Here is a 21,742-nt window from a genome sequence, read left to right on the forward strand (position 1 = left end):
CTAATCACCAACGACCATGACCATAAATATTGTGTTGACTGAGACTGCACTAATCATTTCAACAATGCCACAATCAGAATCTGTTCTTACAATAATCCCATTAAATAACTAAGACAAGTAACAAAATGATGTAATATGACCAACTAAATTAACTAACTGACCATCTTGTCTGTATCCAAGTGCACAAACTACAGATGTCCCGATACCATTTTCTTTTTCTTATTTTTATAATTCTTATTTTTGTAACTCTGTATGGATTTGATATGATTGCTGTTACAGTTGTATGGCCTGGCTCAGGTAAAACCTGGGATTGAATGATTGCCATATAACATTCTTTTATTATCTATTTTGACAGTCAGTCATAACCAAAAAGAGGAACAAATAAAATCTAGGAATAAATTAAAGCTGCGAGATGCGTTGGACGGGCCCTCGCAGTCCACGCACCTCGGGGCATGCTGCCGTCAGGGCTTCCGCATGCAACGCCTTGAAGAAGCTGTCTCTCTATAATTTGGTGGCCTGCTCCCGCTGGTATTAAGTAATGTACGCTGAATTAAAAAAACAGTGTGTGTACTGCTGCATGATTCCCCAGACAAAGACTGAGTTGATGGTCCGCTTCTGGAGCTGACTGATGAAAATGTCCACATGAGGCATAATGCAATGAAATAGTTTAAGGAAGAAGCTGAAAGTATCATCGTCCAGTAGCTGAAGAGAATTTCTTCTCCAGTTCTTCCAGCTGCTCTACACACCAGTGATGATGTCACGCCCTCTAGCTCACGCAATACACACCCATTACAAAATCAGAAGAAGGCCTAAAAATCCTTAAAACTAAAACTGTGATGATTTGGAAACCGTAAAAGATTTTTAGAAACTGAATACATGCCCAACAGTTCAAGGTCTTCTGACTCTTTAAAAGGTGGAGTGGTATCTGTAGCTCAAAGCATGAGGCACAACAAGAGGTTTAAAGGCGATGAGTTTTGAAGAGGATTTTAAGATTTTCCCAGTTACTTTCCATTCAAACCAATTAGACTGCAACCACATCGCCACCTATTGGCTGATTTGCACCAAATTTAACACAAAGCCTCATCAGTCCATGGAACACAATTATGAACATTTACGTGATAATCAGACAGTATTTTGTCAAGATGTACACGATTGTCTGCGTTCAACACAATATGCAGGAATTTGTTGTTTTATAGTTCGGCCATTTTATGTACTATCAAAATTCTTTTGATAATTTTTTGTCAGGAGGGTCCCCAGATGCTTCACACAAAGTTTAGTGCAAATTGGTCAAATTGCCTAGGAGGAGTTCGAAAAAGTAGGTTTTGCATTTGTCGCAATTTTGCAAATGGAAACTTAGCTCAAAAGTGGGCGTGGCCTACACCAAATAATTCAGCTGAATTGACGGAACATGTAGATATAAGGTTTAACAATGTGTGACACAATATGTGTGACTTATGGGCCAAAAACTCTTTCACGTGGAAAATAGCGCCATCTGCTGGTCAGTTTTGGTATGTAAGTTGCAGGGGCTAGTCTATACCACCCCTATGAATTTAATTTCCATAAGTGTTATGGTGTGGGCACAGGGCCAAATCTAAAATTAAACTGGCACCACAGCGCCACCTAGTGGCCGATTGATAAGTCCTTTGTCTGATATCCTCAAGAGGGCAGTGGCAATAATTATACCAAGTTTGGTGTCAATCCGCCCAAGCGATGTGGAGATATAAACTATTTGAATTTAAAGAGCGCCACCTTGTGGTCATCGCTTGAAATTTTGGACACATCCTCAGGAACTCATGTCAAAGTATTATCTTAGGTCTCATGTCATTTGGACACACCATTGTGGAGATATTTAACACTTCCTGTTTGGGAGGAAATCTGCAGGAAGTTGTTATTTAATATCTTAAGTATTGTTTGGCCTATCAAAATTCTTTTAATAACTTTTTGTCAGGAGGGTCCACAGATGCTCTATGCCAAGTTTCGTGCAAATCGGTTAAATTGCCTGGGACGAGTTTGAAAAAGTAGGTTTTGCATTTGTCGCAATTTTGCGAACTGAAAGTTAGCGCGAAAGTGGGCGTGGCCTACACCAAATAATTCAGCTGGATGCAGCGAACATGGAGATATAAGGTTTATCAATGTGTGACACATTATGTGTGAGTTATGGGCCAAAAACTCTTCAAGTGAAAAATAGCGCCACCTGCTGGTCATTTTTGGTGTGTAAGTTGCAGGGGCCAGTCTATACCACCTCTATGAATTTCATTCCCATAAGTGTTATGGTGTGGTCACAGGGCCAAATCTAAAATTAAACTGGCACCAGATCGCCACCTAGTGGCCGATTGATAAGTCCTCTGTCAGATATTTTCAAGGGGGCATTGGCAATGACTATACCAAGTTTGGTGTCAATACGCCCAAGCGATGTGGAGATATAAACTATATGATTTTAAAGAAAGCCACCTTGTGGTCATCACCTAGGCTTTTGGACACATGCTCATTAAGTCATGTCAAAGTATAATCTTAAGTTTCATGTCATTTGGACACACCGTTGTGGAGATATCCAACACTTCCTGTTTGGCAGGAAATCTGCAGGAAGTTGTTATTTAATAACGTGAGTATTGTTTGGCCTATCAAAATTCTTTTAATAACTTTATGTCAGGAGGGTCCACAGATGCTGTGTGCCAAGTTTCGTGCAAATCGGTGAAATCGCCTGGGAGGAGTTCGAAAAAGAAGGTTTTCGACATTTTGCGACGTAGCGAAAAAAAAAACGGTAGGCGGAAATGGGCGAGGCCTATACCACGAGACTCAGCCCACTTCACTGAACGCGTGGATATAAGGTTTTTGAATGTGCGACAAAGTATATGGGAGTTATTAGCCAAAACGCGCTGTGCTTAATAACAGCGCCACCTAGTGGTGGAAATTCAGGACGACAATTGATTATAAAATTTTTCGCCGGGTGGGACTTATATTCCAAGTTTGGTGAGTTTTGGGGTATGTTCAGGTAGTCAAAAATGCAATCATTTCGTCCGAAGAAAAAAAAAAAGAAAAAAAAACCAAAAACAAACAAAGAATCCCTTCAAATACAATAGGGTCCTCGCAGGGGTTCCCTGCTCGGGCCCTAATAAAGAATCCCTTCAAATACAATAGGGTCCTCACAGGGGTTCCCTGCTCGGGCCCTAATAAAGAATCGCTTCAAAAACAATAGGGTCCTCGCAGGTTCCCTGCTCGGGCCCTAATAAAGAATCACTTCAAAAACAATAGGGTCTTGGCAGGTTCCCTGCTCAGGCCCTAATAAAGAATCCTTTCAAAAACAATAGGGTCCTTGCAGGTTCCCTGCTCGGGCCCTAATAACAATTCCTTTAAAAACTGTGAAAATGCAGCCACTTTTTAAATAGAACAGTTTAAAAAGTAGTGCAACTTAAATAAATCTAGGAATAAATCATTCCTGTAAAGCTTAATGTAAAGTAAATGTTGACAGCAACACGGTGACCACCCAGTGTGCAGACTCAGCAAAGACATGGAGCACACATTGGAGGTCCAAATGTCAGTAGTAAATCTGATTGCCTGCATGTCTTTCAGCCCACGAGAGGTCACCTTGTCGTCTTATAAAATTTGAAGAGAGCAGTTTTGTCAGGCTCCTTTACTTGATGTGTCTTCAAATGCTTTCTAAGATTGCCGACACTGAAATTGGAAACACTCACATGCATTTTCGGCAGTATTGACAGCATTTCCGATACTGCTATCAGTATCTAAACAACCTTAGCACAAAAAACTTTAAAACTTGCTCATTATCTTATAATATTATTATAATAACTATATTGTGAAAACCTGGCAATGCAACAAACAGTTTTTGTGGAATCCACAAACAAGTTTTAAAGGGTGCACTAATCCAACCTTTGTAGTAAAGAGTAGAAATGAGTATAGATGATGCCAAAAATTGACAATTAGAAAACAGCATGAGGAACACTGATTGACACAATACCCCGGTGTGAGTCTAGGCCTTCTCCAAGTGCTTATGCTTTACAGGGTCAGAGGGAGACTGAGATTGAGCGAGTGGCAAGGTACACCTTGGACAAGTCACCATTTCAGTGCAGGAATTACATACAAACACAAACAACCATTCACACTCACATTCACACCAAAGGACAATTTAGAGAGAGATGGGAGGAAGCTGGAGTACCCTGAGAGAACCTGATGCAAGCACAGGGAGAACATGCAAACTCCTCTAGGAAAGGCCATGGTATTACCACCAGGTAATGAGCCCTGGACCTTCTGGCTGGGAAGATACAGTGCAAGCCACTGTGCTGCCCATGAGCTATTCTACGCATTGATAGTTTACCTTTGATTTTTTCGAGGTGTTGTCTCTGGAACATGGTGTATCTGAGGGCATGAAGGAAAGGCTGGACATCCTGTTGCTTACAAGAGCTCAAAGCCTCACTGGATAGAGGAATCACACAGTCCTGAAAATAAAACAAGTTTACTTTGTTGCATCTGTTTAGCTGACCTCTGTAGAGAGCAGCAGCATGCTGATTTAATTTGCCTTTTTCCTTAATTACATTTATTTCTTGGTGTCCAAACACTTATAAAAGCCATAAAAACATGTCTAGCAAAAATGCCTTTCATTCAGATTACATAGAGTCAAAGAGAAAGTGCGCATGTGCATACTTCTTGTCCAGTGAATGTGTTCTCCAGGGTGGCAGTGCAGTGGAGCTGCAGAGTGGGTGGGGTGGGAAGGGCATCAGCCAGCGTAAAGGTGGACAGACGAAGGGGACCCAGGCAGATTCGTCCAGTTTGTTTCAGGCAGCGCACCAATGTACTGCAATGTCGCATCACATTGGTTACTAAGAGACTGCACATCTCTAACATGTAAAGTTGCTAAAAATACAACAATGTAATAAATATGGTGGTATCTTGGTTTTAGTTAAGAAAGCTTCTGATCATTTGCTCCTTTTTCATAAAAAATGTTTTTTTTAAAAGCACACCTTGAACCAAATGGACCAGTGGGTAATTCAGTTTTTAGACCAAATAATAATTTAGACCAATCTTGAATCTTTATCTGAATATTAACACAAGACTGATTCTGACAGAACATGATGAAGCAACTAATGAATGTGAATTATTCACATACAATTATTAATAATTATACAGTCACTTAAGTTTTGAGGTGGGCATCCAAGAGCTCCTAATATGAAATATCATCACAATCCCCCCTTCTGTTTCTCTGCAAAAATTTGAAGAAATTTCCTCAATGGGTTCCTGATTGTGTTCTACTTTCTCTAATATAGCTGCTCTTAATGGAGAATATATTTGATAAAAAGTTGCAAAGTCCACAGCAGGTGGAGGAGAAAAATAAGGAAAAAAATGCAGCATAATTCTAAATGCTGTCCAGTACTAACAGTGTGGTAAACACCACACTTACTTGAGCCATAGATACTCACTGACTGCCCTGACAATGCCGAAAGCTGACCCTTGGCATGATGTATAGGGAACTTGACAAGACCTAAAAACACAATCAGGTTACACTTACTCTGGATTGGTGGTGGTCCTCTGCTCCTGCTGCTGAATGGTTTTTGACATGGCACTAACAGCACTCCGGAGGAGCTGCACCTCAATGGCTCTCTGCAGCTCGGTTGGATCTGGACTCATGGAGGGCAGAAGCCGCTTAAGATCTGACGACAGACACACACACATGCACGCACATAAAATACTGTTAAAAGCTAAATAGGACAGTCCGAAGAGAACTTCAGAGAATAACCTAATTGGCTCGTCCATTGAGTACCACATTATTATGCATACGTAACACATAAACTAATCTATAGTCCAAACCATCTAAGCCTGCAAGTTTTGGCTGCTGTTGTAGAGAGTAGTTGGTGCAGGCGTTGATGGACACTGCATTAAATTATGTGAGTTCCGACTCTGTCTTGTTGGTACCTTTTGACACAGTGACGTGATAGTTTTCTAAATTTAAATAAAATTTACAACCAATTTGACAATGGGAAAACATATTTCCAGAGCAGGTCCTATAATGCACTTACCCAACTTGTCCTTACTGCTGGAGAGCGAGCTGCAGTCCTCTCCGGGTAGCAGCTCCAGCTGAACCCCACACTCAGCCAGATCTCCATCTTCAAAGCAACTCAGAGCCTGGATATAGTTGAAATCTGTCCTTAAGTTGATGCTGACTGAATTGGTGTTCTGTTTGAGGGAATGGACGGTGGCCTGCCACTCCTTAACAGATGCCCAATCACAGAGTGCCACATAACACTGACACGCTTTGTTGGCCAGGAAGTTGATCACCTCAGGAGAGCACTCATTGGACTTTAACAGCACTGTCTTCCTGCTGTCACCTTTAAGGGGAAATCAATATTTATCATAGGCAAGACAGAAACACTTGTATAAGGCTAATTATCAGGAACATCCCACGGGCTAAAATGTTATACCTTGTAATGATTACAATTATGCATTATTTAAAATCCCATTTAAAATCCCATGAAAGACCAACTTCACATCAACTCTTGTAAGAGGGACCTGCTGCAATGAATGATCCACTAAATTTCAGCTCTGATAGATAGAACAAGGGATGCACCGATTTAACTTTTTCAGTCCCGATACCGATGCCTGGGCTTTGTGCTTTCTGTTGATCCCAATATCAATCTGATTCCATTGTTGAATTAATAATAAATTATATACCGGTCTCGGAAAAATACTTGCATGACACATGACGAAGAGAGTATCTTGGCTCCAAGTATTCCAGTAGGTGACAGAAGCCCTCATCTTCAACAAGAGACATTGGTTGAGCATCTAAAACAATGGATTCTAAAACTTGTTATTGCAGATGCTTTCAAGCTTTCCATCAGAAACTTTTCGCATCGTTGAAGTTCATCTGCCACAGTTAGTTGCTGTGCTGTAGTGCCTGCTGCTTCTTTGGTTTTGTTGAGCTGCAGGTGCTCCTTAGCATGATGCTTCTGGATGTGCTTAATTAAATTGGTAGTATTGTACTTCGCAGTACTACCATAACCCCACATTTACTTTGCAGACATTGCAAACAGCTATCGAACTGGCAAGTGTGAAATGCGTGATCTATACTGTTTGGCACCATCTATGGAGCAAGCTGTGTCAAATCAAGTCAGCATACATTTGACTTTGTTCTGAAATCCTTGAAAAACCTAAGATGGTTGTATTCACCCAAGTCCAAATGTATGCCATTTACAAGTATGAAAGTAGAGTTTATGACAGATTACAGATAGCTGTGAATTTAGCTGGATGACAAGCTTTCATTTAAAACACGTGTTCGAATTAACAAATTAAAATGGGTGCACTAATGGTTAGTTTTAGTATAGTGACATTCTGTATGTGCAAGCAGCCTCTTCAACACTGAAATGACGAGACACAGTTTGCCATCTACAGTCTATCTTCTCTTGACTCCTATTTATTAATCAGGTAATACTAGGCAAGTTATACTACCACCTCACTTCACTTTAACAACTTAAATCTACTTGTCATCACACTCTCTGAAGAATTTCTATCCCTTAAAAGTCCCTCTGACAAATACCGAGCTTGGTAAATTAGTTTTTAAGTTTCTAAAAAATTACAAGAGGTATAAAAATAAGACAGGTATGCGTCACTGCATGTTTTTCCATAAAAATAACCTTATCATCAACCATAACTTAATCAGGAAAAATTGACAGAGCATTAAGCTCGTTAACAGCAATCACTTTGTCATATTGTGTCCTGCTTGATTTTTTTTTTTGTTTTGATCTTTACATTGTGAACTCCCTGGCTGGACAGCACGATTGAGAATTGTTTTAAGTGAATCTCATCAGCTTGACTGACTGATCCATTAGTATTCAGTTTGCGGAGATGTTCTTGGCACACCAGCTATAAAAAAAAATAAATAAATAACACACTGTTGCGGTCCACTGGCATCAAATAGATTACTGCCTTTAAAGCATGGAAGTGATCTGCAGAGAGTAACACAGCGATATCTAGCAGAACAAAGGTCACTTGTGCACAGTGTGTAATTTTTGTCTCAATTGGGCTCTCATTTAAAACAAAACAATAGACTAAATATCTTGGGTTCATGGGAGTTATTGTCTTCATTGTAAAACAACCACTATTGGCTGATGAAAATCTTTAAATGTGACATCTGCAGTTCTATACTTTAACTAGAAAACCGCGAGCGGTTATGCGGGCCCTCGCTCCCCCCGCGCCACCGTGGGGGGGGCATGGAGGCAGTGGTGCGAGCAGGGGGTAGTAACGGATGTTTTAGAAGTGGAATGAAGTTGATGGACTCAACCATGTGGTATCAGTACATGTAAACGTAAAGGGAGGATCTGTGGCAAAATGAGAATTCAAAACAAAATGGCCGACTTCCTGTTCGGAGTAGACCGTTGGTGCCAGAGACTTTTTTGGGCGTCTGGTCGACGTACACATGTGTACCAGCTTTCATCTTCTAACTCCACAAAAACCCCTATGGGGAGGCATTTTTGAAGTTTTCAAGGGGGCGCCATGAAGGCATTTAGCCCCGCCCATGGGCGTGGCCCCATCCGATGTTAGAGGTCGCCACCCTTGACCTGTGTATCAATTTTCATGATGATACAAGTTTATTAAAGCCGTCAAAAAGCCAAACATATTTTCTTGGCGAATGATCGACAGACGTGGCGCTGCCACACGGACGCCGTTACTCGTAGCCTCACGGCGTTCGTAATGTGGCTTCACCAACTTGTTCTGGATGTTTTAGAAGTGGAATGAAGTTGATGGAGTCAACTATGTGGTATCAGTACATGTAAACGTAAGGGGATGCGCTACAGAGGCATTTGGCCCCGCCCATGGGCGTCGCCCGCATCAGATTTTAGAGGTCGCCAGCCTTGACCTGTGTATCAAGTTTCATGATGATACGAGTTTATTAAAGCCGTCAAAAAGCCAAACGTATTTTCTTGGCGAATGATCAAAAAACGCTGCGCCGCCACGCGGACACCATTACTCATAGCCTCACAGCGTTCATAATGTAGCTTCACCAACTTGTTCTTTATGTTTTAGAAGTGGAATGAAGTTGATGGAGTGAACTATGCGGCATCAGTAAATTTAAGAGTGAGAACTGGTCACTTCCTGTTACCAGCGGGGGGCGCCATGAGAAAGGTGGGACGTTAATACATCGGAACGTTCATGGCTGAGCTCCCGTCATGCTTAGCAAATTTGAAACTTCTAGGTTCGACTATGTGGGCGTGAGAGCCGTTAGAATTTACATGGCGAGCGCCGAAACATTCGCCAAAATTTATCGACCCCTAACAGCTACGCCCTTTGATCTACAGACGTGCAGAGCACAACTTTAGATCAGCTAGGTCTGGACATGATCTGTACCAGATTTGAAGTTGATTGGGCGAAATCCCTAGGATGAGTTCATTTGGGTAAAAAAAATGAAATTCAAAATAGCCGACTTCCTGTTGGAATTTCAGCTTCCTGGCAAGAGAAATTTTTGTGCGTCTGGGTATGCTTAACATCTTTACCAATTTTTGTTCAGGTACGACAATGTCATCAACATTCCCTATGGGAATTTTTCAACTTTGTAGGGGGCGCTATTTAGCCATTTCGCGTGGACCGTGTGCGACGACCCAAAAATATCGAATTTCGGGAGTGGCCGGTCGTCTCTGCAAAGTTACACAACTTTTCCAGTTTGGGAAAAGGGCGAAATTGGGCAAAACAGTTGGTCAAGAATAATAAATAATTAAAGCTGCGAGCAGCGTTGGTCGGGCCCTCGCAGTCCACGCACCTCGGGGCATGGTGCCGTCAGGGCTTCCGCACGCAACGCCTCGAAGAAGCTGTTTCTCTATAATTTGGTGGCCTGCTCCCGCTGGCATTAAGTAATGTACGCTGAAGACAGAAAAAAGAGCGTGTACTGCTGCACGATTCCACAGACAAAGACTGAGTTGATGGTCCGCTTCTGGAGCTGGCTGACAAAAATGTCCACACGAGGCATAATGCAATGAAATAGTTTCAGGAAGAAGCTGAAAGTATCATCGTCCAGTAGCTGAAGAGAATTTTTTCTCCAGTTCTTCCAGCTGCTCTACACTCTGGCGATGATGTCACGCACTCTAGCTCATGCAATACACACCCATTATAAAATCAGAAGAAGGCCTAAAAATCCTTAAAACTAAAACTGTGATGATTTGGAAACCGTAAGAGATTTTTAAAAACTGAATACATGCCCAACAGTTCAAGGTCTTCTGACTCTTTAAAAGGTGGAATGGTATCTGTAGCTCAAAGCATGAAGCACAAGAAGAGGTTGAAAGTCGATGAGTTTTGAAGAGGATTTTAAGATTTTCCCATTTACTTTCCATTCAAACTAATCAGACTGCGACCAGATCGCAATCTATTGGCCGATTTGCACCAAATTTTACACAGAGCCTCATCAGTCCATGGAACACAATTATGAACATTTACGTGATAATCAGACCGTATTTTGTTTAGATGTACAAGATTTTCTGCTTTCAACACAATATGCAGGAATTTGTTGTTTTAAATTTCGGCCGTTTTAAGGACTATCAAAATTCTTTTGATAACTTTTTGTCAGGAGGGTCCACAGATGCTTCACACAAAGTTTAGTGCAAATTGGTCAAATTGCCTAGGAGGAGTTCGAAAAAGTAGGTTTTGCATTTGTCGCAATTTTGCAAATGGAAACTTAGCTCGAAAGTGGGCGTGGCCTACACCAAATAATTCAGCTGAATTGACGGAACATGTAGATATAAGGTTTAACAATGTGTGACACAATATGTGTGACTTATGGGCCAAAAACTCTTTCACATGGAAAATAGCGCCACCTGCTGGTCATTTTTGGTATGTAAGTTGCAGGGGCTAGTCTATATCACCCCTATGAATTTCATTTCAATAAGTGTTATGGTGTGGGCACAGGGCCGAATATAAAATTAAACTGGCACCACAGCGCCACCTAGTGGCCGATCGATAAGTCCTTTGTCTGATATCCTCAAGAGGGCAGTGGCAATGATTATATCAAGTTTGGTGTCAATCCGCCCAACCGATGTGGAGATATCAACTATTTGAATTTAAAGAGCGCCACCTTGTGGTCATCGCCTGAAATTTTGGACACATCCTCAGGAACTCATGTCAAAGTATAATCTTAAGTTTCATGTCATTTGGACACACCGTTGTGGAGATATCCAACACTTCCTGTTTGGCAGGAAATCTGCAGGAAGTTGTTATTTAATAACTTGAGTATTGTTTGGCCTATCAAAATTCTTTTAATAACTTTTTGTCAGGAACGTCCACAGATACTGTGTGCCAAGTTTCGTGCAAATCGGTAAAATCGCCTGGGAGGAGTTCGAAAAAGTAGGTTTTCGACATTTTGCAACGTAGCAAAAAAAAAAAACGGTAGGCGGAAATGGGCGTGGCCTATACCACGAGACACAGCCCAATTCAGTGAACGCGTGGATATAAGGTTTTTGAATGTGTGACAAAGTATATGGGAGTTATTAGCCAAAACGCGCTGTGCTTAATAACAGCGCCACCTAGTGGTGAAAATTCAGGACGACAATAGATTATAACATTTTTCGCCCAGTGGGACTTATATTCCAAGTTTGGTGAGTTTTCGGGTATCAGGTAGTGAAAAATGCAATCATTTCGTCCGAATAAATAAATAAATAAATAAATAAATAAATAAATAAATAAATAAATAAAAAAATAAAGAATCGCTTCAAAAACAATAGGGTCCTTGCAGGTTCCCTGCTCGGGCCCTAATTATTTTGTCTTGTGTGAATTTAACCTCACTCAATTGGTGCAGACTACATTAAATATGGATGTGGGCTGTTTACCGTTGCTGGTGTGTTTGGGGCTGCCTGTGTTGCTGGAGAATTTGAGAAGACAACAGTCAGCGCTTTTGATGCTGCAGTCCATCCCTGTGACAGCAGACAGCTGATCTTGATACTCCAGAGCTGCCTTTTCAAACCTACACAGACATGCACACAATTTAGTGGGGGACACCAAATAAATGGACCTGGAGGTAGATAATTTGAGTATTTTGCTGATGTGAGAATGTCTGGTTAGAGCAGCATTGCTTACCGTCCCTCCGCCTGAAGGGCGACTGACGACAGCCAGCCCAGACTCCTCCCAGTGGTCAGGAGGCTCCAAGCTGCCAGTCCCTGGATGGCCTCAGGACAACGTAGTTCACACAGAGCTTCCACCAGCAATGTAAGTGGAACTTCTAGCTCTGGACCCTGACAAGCACACCAAACATGCGATTCATCTAACCAGGTAATACTTTAAGTAATTAGGAATGCTACCTTTACACACCACCTGAAGTTACAAAACAAAGATGAGACACATAGAAGCTACAGAGGCCCAAGCATTTGTCACTTGAACTTGGACAGTATGCGACTCACCACATTTAATTTATTAACAAGCCCTTTTCAAGTCACCCTAACCCACTTTACAAAGCACATAATACATGATATAATAAATGAAGACACATCATTTTCATAGAATGCACATTGGGGAGCATCAGAGAACACTGGTCTTTCTTTTTTTTTTTTTTTTTTAAAGTATTACGTTTTTTTTTTTCACCTTTCTTTGGCTTCATTGATAGGGAACAAAATGAGAGAGAGGGGGAATGACATGCAGCAAAGGGCCCCAGGCTGGGACTCGAGCCCAGGGCCGCTGCAGCGAGGACAAAGCCTCTATACATGGGACGCCCGACCTACCACCCGGGCTAAACAGCACCCCAGAATGCTAGTCTTAAAAGATATAGTTCAGGTTTTTTGAAGTGGGGTCATATAAAGTACATATCTATAGTTCATCTGTTTCCCACCATAATCACCGATCAGCGCAACCTCAGTTTGGAGAAGTAGAGAGTCGCTCCAGCCCAGACGCTCAGCTTTGTACCGCAGTGAACGGGGTCCAGAGAAAAAGAGAAATAAACCACCTAAAACAAGGCTCACCTTGAAAAAATCTATAGCAGTTCAAGTGTACGTTGTAAAGGAGAAAATTCACACCGCTTTACATCGCCGTCAGACCGGCCTTTCTTTTGGCACTACATTTTCTCAACCGTAGAACCTCCATATCCCTACACAGTTGTGCTAATGTGGAGGGATAGGGTGAGTTAAGTTTCGTTTTTATCGAAAGAAAACCTCTTGTCCTGCAGCTGGGCCTGGCACTGCATTTTGCCGCTCCCAGATCAGCTGTTGCCCAGTTGTGCAAATGCGTAGGGATACAGAGGTTCTGAGGCTGCGCTGATCGGTAATTACGGTAGGGAACAGACCTACTATAGTTATGTACTTTATATGACCCCACTTCAAAAAACCTGAACTATCCCTTTAATGAGGTTTCATTTGCACCTAAAGGAAGCAACAAAGGGACACTGGCACAATCCCTGAGGGAGAGCACACAGTGAAGGCTCTGTCACCCATGGTGCAGAGTCAGAAGGGAGGAAGTGAGTTTATATAGGCACTGGAGTAGCGGAATAAGTATTTGAACGACCTAGACAGTTAGGAAGCTGTCAAACCATTAAGGGACTTGTGCACATGTAGGAGAAGTTTAAACGTGATGTGAAACTGAACTGGGAGCCAGTGCTGGTGTGATCTGCTCCTAAGACTGTGTGTGACAGAGGGCTATGTCCAGAGCAAGCCTTTAGAGGAAGTCTAGATCTGATAAAAGTATGGATTAGCGTCACAGAGAGAAAGGGTGTTGATTCCAACAGAGGGTGCTGTCTGTAGACCCATTCACACAGGAGAAGACGCATCAACTCCGGAACGGAAGTTCACCAATTCTCCACCTGTGGTGATTCAGACAGAGCGAAGCATCTCTGCCTTAAAGACGAACCGCTGTGAATTCACACAGAAAGCTGGCGCTGTGGCTCCTAAAGAGGCGTGACAGTGCACATCATGATGATGACTTCGGTGTGTTTTCAAGGTGTTTTCCTGGTGTCCCCCACATATCTGTGGTATATTATTCCTCAAATAAATTGCCAAAGACAGTTACTACCTTATTTTTGTTTGATCATGTAATGCTGCTTTGTGGGACATTTCTCTGTATTAAGTTGAGTGATGTGCCTGTGTAGTTAACTGACCATCTACTCAACACACCCTTGGTACGCGAAGCTGGCTTATCCATTCACACTGGTTTGGTTCACCAATAATACGGCCCTGATACTGCCTCCAGAGGCAGATCAGCACCGGAGCGAAATTTCACCCCTCGCCACCTCAGAGATTCACACTGAGACGGAGGTGGGGAATTGGCATACTAAAGCTGCATCCAAACACCAGTGTGAATGGAGGTTATTATTATACAAGTTACATTAACATTTGTCTGGATGGAGACTTGATTGAACTTCAACAAGCCACATTACAGATCACCACTGACTGATAAATACCTGCCTCTCAACATGACGCTGGACTTTGATGGTGCCTATCTTAACTGTTCCAAATGAAGCTAAATTATGTACACATTGCTTTTCATGTTTTCATTTATATCTGAGTGATAATTCATTCTCACGTTAGTTACAGTCATCTGTAAAACAGAAGTTAATGTGATTTTATACATAAAACATAGGGGTCTGTGTCCACATAGCATTTTTCAGTTGCTCTCAATGAGGACTGAGCATCTGCAACAGCAGGCAGCCCCTCAAAGAAAAGCCACAACATCTTTTTCCAGAGTGCTAGGCCTGTTTTTGTTTAGGTAGTTCCAGTGATTTGAGCTTACAATCTCAGCTTTTCAGATAGGAGCTGGTGATGTTACCGTTTTCCTGGGTGCACATGGTAAACTGCAAAGGGACAGTTGCAATAATACCTTTGTGGTTTTCAAGATACTAGTCTTAGAGACAAGATGCATAGGCAGTGACTTTTCCCATTAGCAGACAAGCGCGTTATCTCAGCACAGTTACAGCCAGCACTTTTGCACAGGTAAGAAGAGGGAGTGGGAGGAAATTGTCCAGCAGGTTGAAATAAAATATTTACGGTGAGGAGGAGCTCTGGTTATAAAGAGAGAAAGAGAGAGGGGCGTGTTGTTACTCATTGAAAAGTGGTCTTCAGCAGCTGCCCGTGCCATTCCCAAACCAGACTTGGATGAAGTCTCTATTCTGCTAAATGGGGTTTTCTCTGAACAGAGTATCCACTCCGCAGTTCTGAATCCCCAGCAAACATGTGGCCTTCAGGGACAGAAATTGTTTGCCACTTCAGACTATCAGTCTGTGTGCCACAGTAGCCCTTTTTACACAGCGTCTCCGCATTGTCTCACAGTGGTGGTTCGCCAATTCTCTGCAGATTGTGATTCACACGGAGCGAAGCATCTCCGCCATACAGCTGTGTAATTCACACAGAAAGCTGGCGCCGTGGATCCTAAAGAGGAGTGACGGTCGCGTCATGTTGTTGACGTCGGGGATTCCTGGTGTCCCCCCTGTCAATCTAAACCTGCAGCGAGTTTACAAATTATATTGCATGCTGTTATAATGTGTTGTGATTGAGATCTTGATCCACCAAGCATCCTGGAAAGTGACAAAGTTATGTTTTTCGTGCTAAATTACATAATTGACATCAGTAAACAGGATGCTGTCTGACTCCCTCACTCGCGGGGATGGAGGCCGTTTTCTGGGGGAAAGTTCCCTCAAGTCTCGGTCAGGAGGACTGATGGTGGCAGTAATTTATTTTCATGGCTGGTGAGTTAGAGTTTTTTGCCGGTGACAGACACTATATTTCGGGCAGAAATGTAACGAAGAGTCGGTAGGACAGGCAGGAGGACAGACAGCAGGACAGACAGGAGGATGGACGCTTCTCCTCGTGTATCTGTGGTATTTTTTTCCTCAAATAAGTTGCCAACGATAGTTACAGTTACTACATTAGTTTTGTTTGATCACTTGCTTTGTGGGACACTTCTCTGTATTTATTTGAGTGAGGGACCTGTGCAGTTATCAGATGAGTCAGACCAACACGCCGGGTTAGGTGAAGCAGTCATTTCCTCCTCCGGAGGAATGTTTCTCCATATCCTTGCAGTCAAACATGGAGCTGCTGGACACAGGAATTTTAAATTTGCAAGTTCCTCGTGCAATTTTGGTAAGTTGTTTGCCCATCCTCTTGACTTTAGGCAGCCCTTTCCCCCCATTATAATGTGACCTCGTAGATTCAGTCTGAATCTGCAGCCATTGGATTTGGAGGTTAGGCATGGCAGGTTTGCACACATCCTGCTAAGCCCAAGTCACGGGGGGCAGCACGTCAAAAGGGTTCATGTTGATCCCCCAAGCTAGGCAACGTTGCTGTCCCAGCTCCAAAGGTCCTCATGCTCGTGCTATGAGCATTAGGTCCTGATAAACCAGAGTCTACCTAGACAAAAAACCTGCTGACCCGAGTTTATACTTGTGTCGATAGAGAGTTTGGCTAGTTGTCAGAAGTGATGGCTCAAGAGAGGTCTGGAACTTTTGCTTGTAGTGAAAATAGATTTTTGAAAGTCTGGCAGTGCAGTAACATTGTATAGGCTGCTCGTTAGAGAGACAAATGGAAAGATATTAACAGGCCAATGGCGTTATCTTCTTGTGTTTACATCAAAGCTGTTCGGCTCATAATGCCATAACTACAGCAGGGTCCAGTTCCCTAAGCGTAAATCATGAGTTAGCCTTTGTGTGCAATGTAAATGTGTACAGTGAGTTTTTTGACAAGTGTGAAAGGGGCATTATAGTACATTTGCACTGACCTGGGTGCTACTGTTCTTAATCTCTGTAAGAAGGTCAAAGCCGTGGCGAATAGTTACAGCAGGTTGGCCAGAGAGAAGACCGACCCTCATCAGTGCAAGGCGTATCCTCGTCAGCCAGTCTTGGCAGGTTTGACGGTTAGTGTAGAAGAATGTCCGGATGCCCTGAGACACAGAGACAGAGGGGTAACACCATATTATTTATTCAAAGGGTAAGGACTACTGCACTAAATGTATGTGGTTGCCATTCATAACCCATTTTTAATGACTATTCAACTTATGTTTCTGGTCTCAGCACTAATTCTGGAGTACCATAAAGTTAAACGCTTAATTCTTCAGTCAACAATGGAATCAGGAGCTTTTCTTTACACACCTTTGGGGGGGCAGTAAGAGCATTGGCACAGCCTTCATAGGCATTGTACATGAGCTTCTCAAGGTTCTCAAGGTATTGAAGCAACAGAGCTAGGCGGAGCTGATTGGAGTGGTGACCATCCCCATCACTTCCAGCACCAACCCAAGCTCCAACATCCTGCTCTGGGTTCACGCTGTGGGCAGCCAGGCTGCGGATTATACCTGAAAGTCAGCAAATGGGCCATTAGCCACAACAATGACACAAACCAGACACTGGTCCACTGGTGGTCTAGATGTGAAACTGATGACTATGAACTGCAATGTCCCTTGTTTGTGTCTTACTTAAAGCCTCTGCAAGTGATTTAGTCTAGTACACTCATACAATTTGTTTTCTGTCACTTTCTAACATCTATTAAAGTGTATTTCAAATGCAATATATAGAATATAGAATAGAATATCTTTTAAGTTAGAAATTTTCATTTTCTTTCAGATTATCTTTAATCTTAGAAAGTAAATTGCACATTGACCACAACAAATGCATTCTGAGGTGCAACCGTACAAAACTAAATGTACTACGCAGATATTATGCCACACATCCATTATTTACTTTGCCAAAACAGCTCAAGTTATAAAAATGGCTTGAAAACCAAATAAAGGATCAGTCGGTGTGAACACAGTAATGGATCAGGACTATTAACCTTCAATGGTCTGGAAGGTATCCTGAGCTCGGCCCAGCGGTGTACGGAGTTTGGACAGTACGGTAAACTGTGCAGCCTCCCACACTGCCCACTGCCATAGAACTGCCTCTGTTTTCAACAGTGCCCGTGGCACTACACCTGGCCTGAAGCAATCTGTGCCTCCTCTGCCATCACGTTTCTCCAGTCGCTGGCAGCTGTAGTACAGACGCTCTAGCCATGGATCCTTGCTGTGGAGATACAACAGAGTAACTTGGAAAGTCTCACTATTGCAGTCATGCCTTGCACACAGTCATCATGGTACACATATGGTGGTGCAAATTGGTGGTTTCATCCGGGTAGCACAGATTCCTCCCAACGTGAAAAGACATGCCAGTTACCATATTTTCTGGACTATATGTCGCACTTTTTTTCATAGTTTGGCTGGTCCTGCGACTTATAGTCAGGTGCGACTTATATATCAAAATATATATAATTTAACACTTTTAAATGTTAATTCATACTGACTGCAATGAACCAAGGAGTAAACATAACCGTCTACAGCCGCAAGAGGGTGCTCTAGGCTTGTGAAAATGTATCGGTAACTTGCTTGTTGGACTTGCTGGCTTGTTATGTTAATTTAGCCTATTGTCTAAACTTGGTCTTGGATTTTGTAAGAGACATGAGCATTGCTTGAAATAACATTCCTATCGATATAGTCTAGTTGTCAAGTTGAGCTATTATTGCCATTCTACTTTGTAGTTGTACTGTGTATCTTGTTGATGATGATGATGATGATGATGATGATGATGATGATGATGATAATAATAATAATAATAATAATCAAAGACAATGAAAACAATGTCTGCATTTTTTCAATGCTATAATCATTTGAAAGGTCACAGAACATGAGTACTCCAACACAGTATTATAGTCATCTCAAACTACAACAGCCTTACTTGATACTTTCATATTCTAACACTTCTTCAACACTCTAGCTCCAGTTCTTTGTGCAAAAAAACATTAAAGTATTAGCCCTGCTATTTATTATATAAAAGTATTACATGGAAAGTTTCATGTAAATGTATTTTTTACAACTATGGAAGGATATCTTCTCTTTGCATTTTATTGTGATCGCAGTCTGCTTTAATAAAAGGGCTTGTGACATCTCAGATGTGGCCTTAACTTACAACTGAATATTCAGCTCACATTGTAGAAAATTATAGACATTTGATCACGAAATGTACCCTCCACGATGTAGGACTCCATATAAGATGAAGCTGATGAGGTCGCTGAAGTCCTGGGGGTGGAAAGTGCTGCTTGGTGCTCGGCTCATGTGGTGGCGGATGGCCAGTGAGATCTCCCTCATCTCCGGGTGGCTGTGGTTACTTTGAGAAAACAAATCATATGCATCATTACCCAAGAAGACACATATGCGATTGTATGCAAGAATTTCTGAATATCCACCTTGTGTTGACCATGCATTATAAGATTTACTTTATGAGAGATTAGATTATAAATGAGCAAATTAATACATTTATGAATACAAAATTAACTGTGAATACAATATGTACAAGCTGTCCAACAGCTTTGGTAGAAGGAGAATGGGTCCATTTAACTAGATGCTGCCAAGTGGTGCACTAGGTCTCACCTCAAAGTCACATCAAGGGGGATTGTCCTGAGTAGCTTGCCATAGGCCTGCCTCACCCTCACTGCTGAGTGGACTAATTGGACTCTGCACACATCTACACACCTATATAGACACACACAAATGTGAGGCTTAAAATTAACAGGACAGGCAGCTGCCTTCCTATTTTTTCCCAAATCTTAGCAACTTACAAAAACAGCAAGAACACAAGACTATTGGACAGATCAAATACTTTGATTACTATCTGAAAGCAGTTTAAGCTCTAAGTATTGTGTTCACCTCTGTAGTAGCTCAGTGGAGAGAGAGGAAGAGAGGACCTGTAAGCTGTGGCAGGTCTGAAGGCAGATACTCTGATCTTCATTTAGACCTATACAAAAGGATATAAATTAATAAATCTGAAAATGACAATTACACAGCCCGTATCAGAAAAGCAAGTGGAGAACACAGGGGGATAAAAACATTGTTAGAAATACTTGACATTTTGAGCTCACCATTAGCAAGCAGGCCCCTGCAGAACTTGTTGAAGGAAGGCAGGGAGAAGAGAGGACTATATGTGTCTGACTTCTTCATCAGTACAGATATTTCTTGAGCCCAGGTTAGCAGGAGCCTCCTGAATCACCAACAAAAAAAGTATCACAACAGCTGTTTTCCACTAATATGGACATTTTATTCTTCTCTAATGATAAAACTGTCTCAAATCACACCCCCTTTTCATTTCACTCACAGCATGTGCCAGGAGCTCCCCAGTTTACCTCTACTCTTTACATTAGGTAAAGAGTCTCTGGCTATTGCTCTAAAACTTTCCATACTGTTCTCAGGCATACACAGAGGATGTTGAACAAATGCTGTTTTTTCAAAAGTCAAACCGAGCCGCACTGATTTGTTTTTCCATTGACAGTTATACTGCACTGAGTTTAGCCGAGCCACCCAAACTCCAAGTGGGCTATGGTGACTTCGCTACTGCAGCTAGCCGTCTCCCCCTAAAATTGGAACTCAACTCCTGTCTGTGCAGGAAACCTGAGAGAAAAAAGCTCTCATTAGTTTTCTAGCCTCTTACTTAATCAATTAGCTTATGTCCTCCTGATTCCACTTTCAAGGGTTAGGGTTAACCCTCTGCTTTGTTTTACAATGTCATCGTGTTTGCTATCAGATGTTCTGAGAGTAATGTGTCGTTACTGCTGGTTTCCTGTAATGCTGCGTCATAATAAAAGCTTTTAAATGAAAGAGTAATGGGACACTTTTGTTCTGAAGAAGATTATTATAAATTAATCATGTTTGTAACTGAATTAGCCGAGCCCCTTTGCTGAGCGGTGATACTTCATTAGTACTGCAGCGGACTGCCACATGCACAGCAGTGGTTTAAGAGACACCTTCAAGCAGGTAGCCTGGTTGTGATGAGACGCAAAGCCACACCCTATTAAAGCAGAGCTAAAGCTGGCAGATGTCATGGAAAACCAGCCAAGTGTATAAATGTATGCTAATGATCTGTTCGTATGCATCCAAGACCTAGTAGATTGTGTTTATGGAGTTATGAATCTGTTAAGGCTTTCAGAGTATTGTTAGGTTACAAAGTGAATATTGCAAAGAGCATATGTTTTCCACTCAACCAACTGGTCAAACTTTCTCTTGCCAAGATCTTGGGCCAAACTCCCCTGGCACAATGTTTTTAAAAGATTAAATGTCTTTCTGTACTTAAAAACTAAAATACAAGCAAACAGAGGATCTAACCTTGTTAGACATTAAATGTAATGAGTGCATTTTGTGCTGCCTGTTTTTGTAAGTAACTAATAAAAAAAACAAAAATGATTAAATGAGAAAAGAGAGCTAGAAAAGGACCTGGTCTCAGGGTAGAGGTGCTCCTTCACTAGCAGACCTCCCAGAAGGCTTAGCAGTGTGTTGTAATGTTTCTTTGTCGCTGTGGTCACGGTGCTGATGACAGCACCATCGAACAAGGAGGGAGAAGATGATGACAGGCTGGATGAGATGAAATGATCATGTCTGGATAAAGAAACAGAAAAGACACAAGGCCAATTAAGACGAGTAACCACAGAGCAACAAGAACAGCTTCATCGATGTTATTTAGTGCATTCCATTAAAATCTTGACTTTAAATATGACCCATTATAACTTTAATATAATCTTACATGTTATACAGGATAAAATGTCTGCTTTCTATGAACTTGTATGTATACATATTAATAGATTTTTTTCTACTTGTACTATAATCAAATCGCAATTTCACATCTATCTCGCGTCTAAAGGCACAAACACACTGGCCCAAACGGACATCTGAAACATTTGGGGAGACTCGGATGAGTTTGGGAACAAATCTGTCCGGTGTGTTCACCTGTGTTGGAAGCTTTTGGAACCACGTGGATGGTGTCTGGTCAAATTCAACT

The 21,742-nt window shown here is 41.9% G+C and overlaps 1 protein-coding gene across 2 annotated transcripts in view; it reads right to left on the bottom strand.

Moving 5' to 3' along the window:
- Positions 1 to 21,742, bottom strand: part of smg1 (SMG1 nonsense mediated mRNA decay associated PI3K related kinase) — a 134,809-nt gene that overhangs the window by 72,481 nt on the left and 40,586 nt on the right. For both annotated transcript variants that reach the window (XM_037091662.1, XM_037091661.1), the window contains exons 15-28: positions 21,181 to 21,342; positions 19,836 to 19,954; positions 19,624 to 19,711; positions 19,348 to 19,449; positions 18,944 to 19,084; positions 17,721 to 17,947; positions 17,045 to 17,244; positions 16,675 to 16,836; positions 12,061 to 12,215; positions 11,814 to 11,947; positions 6,027 to 6,335; positions 5,519 to 5,660; positions 4,657 to 4,807; positions 4,331 to 4,451 (exon numbers count right to left, since the gene is read on the bottom strand). In XM_037091662.1, coding sequence (XP_036947557.1) covers positions 4,331 to 4,451; positions 4,657 to 4,807; positions 5,519 to 5,660; positions 6,027 to 6,335; positions 11,814 to 11,947; positions 12,061 to 12,215; positions 16,675 to 16,836; positions 17,045 to 17,244; positions 17,721 to 17,947; positions 18,944 to 19,084; positions 19,348 to 19,449; positions 19,624 to 19,711; positions 19,836 to 19,954; positions 21,181 to 21,342 — 2,213 coding nt within the window. The remainder of the gene's footprint in view (positions 1 to 4,330; positions 4,452 to 4,656; positions 4,808 to 5,518; positions 5,661 to 6,026; positions 6,336 to 11,813; positions 11,948 to 12,060; positions 12,216 to 16,674; positions 16,837 to 17,044; positions 17,245 to 17,720; positions 17,948 to 18,943; positions 19,085 to 19,347; positions 19,450 to 19,623; positions 19,712 to 19,835; positions 19,955 to 21,180; positions 21,343 to 21,742) is intronic.

Source organism: Acanthopagrus latus, chromosome 24 (genome assembly GCF_904848185.1).
Source record: "Acanthopagrus latus isolate v.2019 chromosome 24, fAcaLat1.1, whole genome shotgun sequence".
NCBI classification, from domain to species: Eukaryota; Metazoa; Chordata; class Actinopteri; order Spariformes; family Sparidae; genus Acanthopagrus; species Acanthopagrus latus.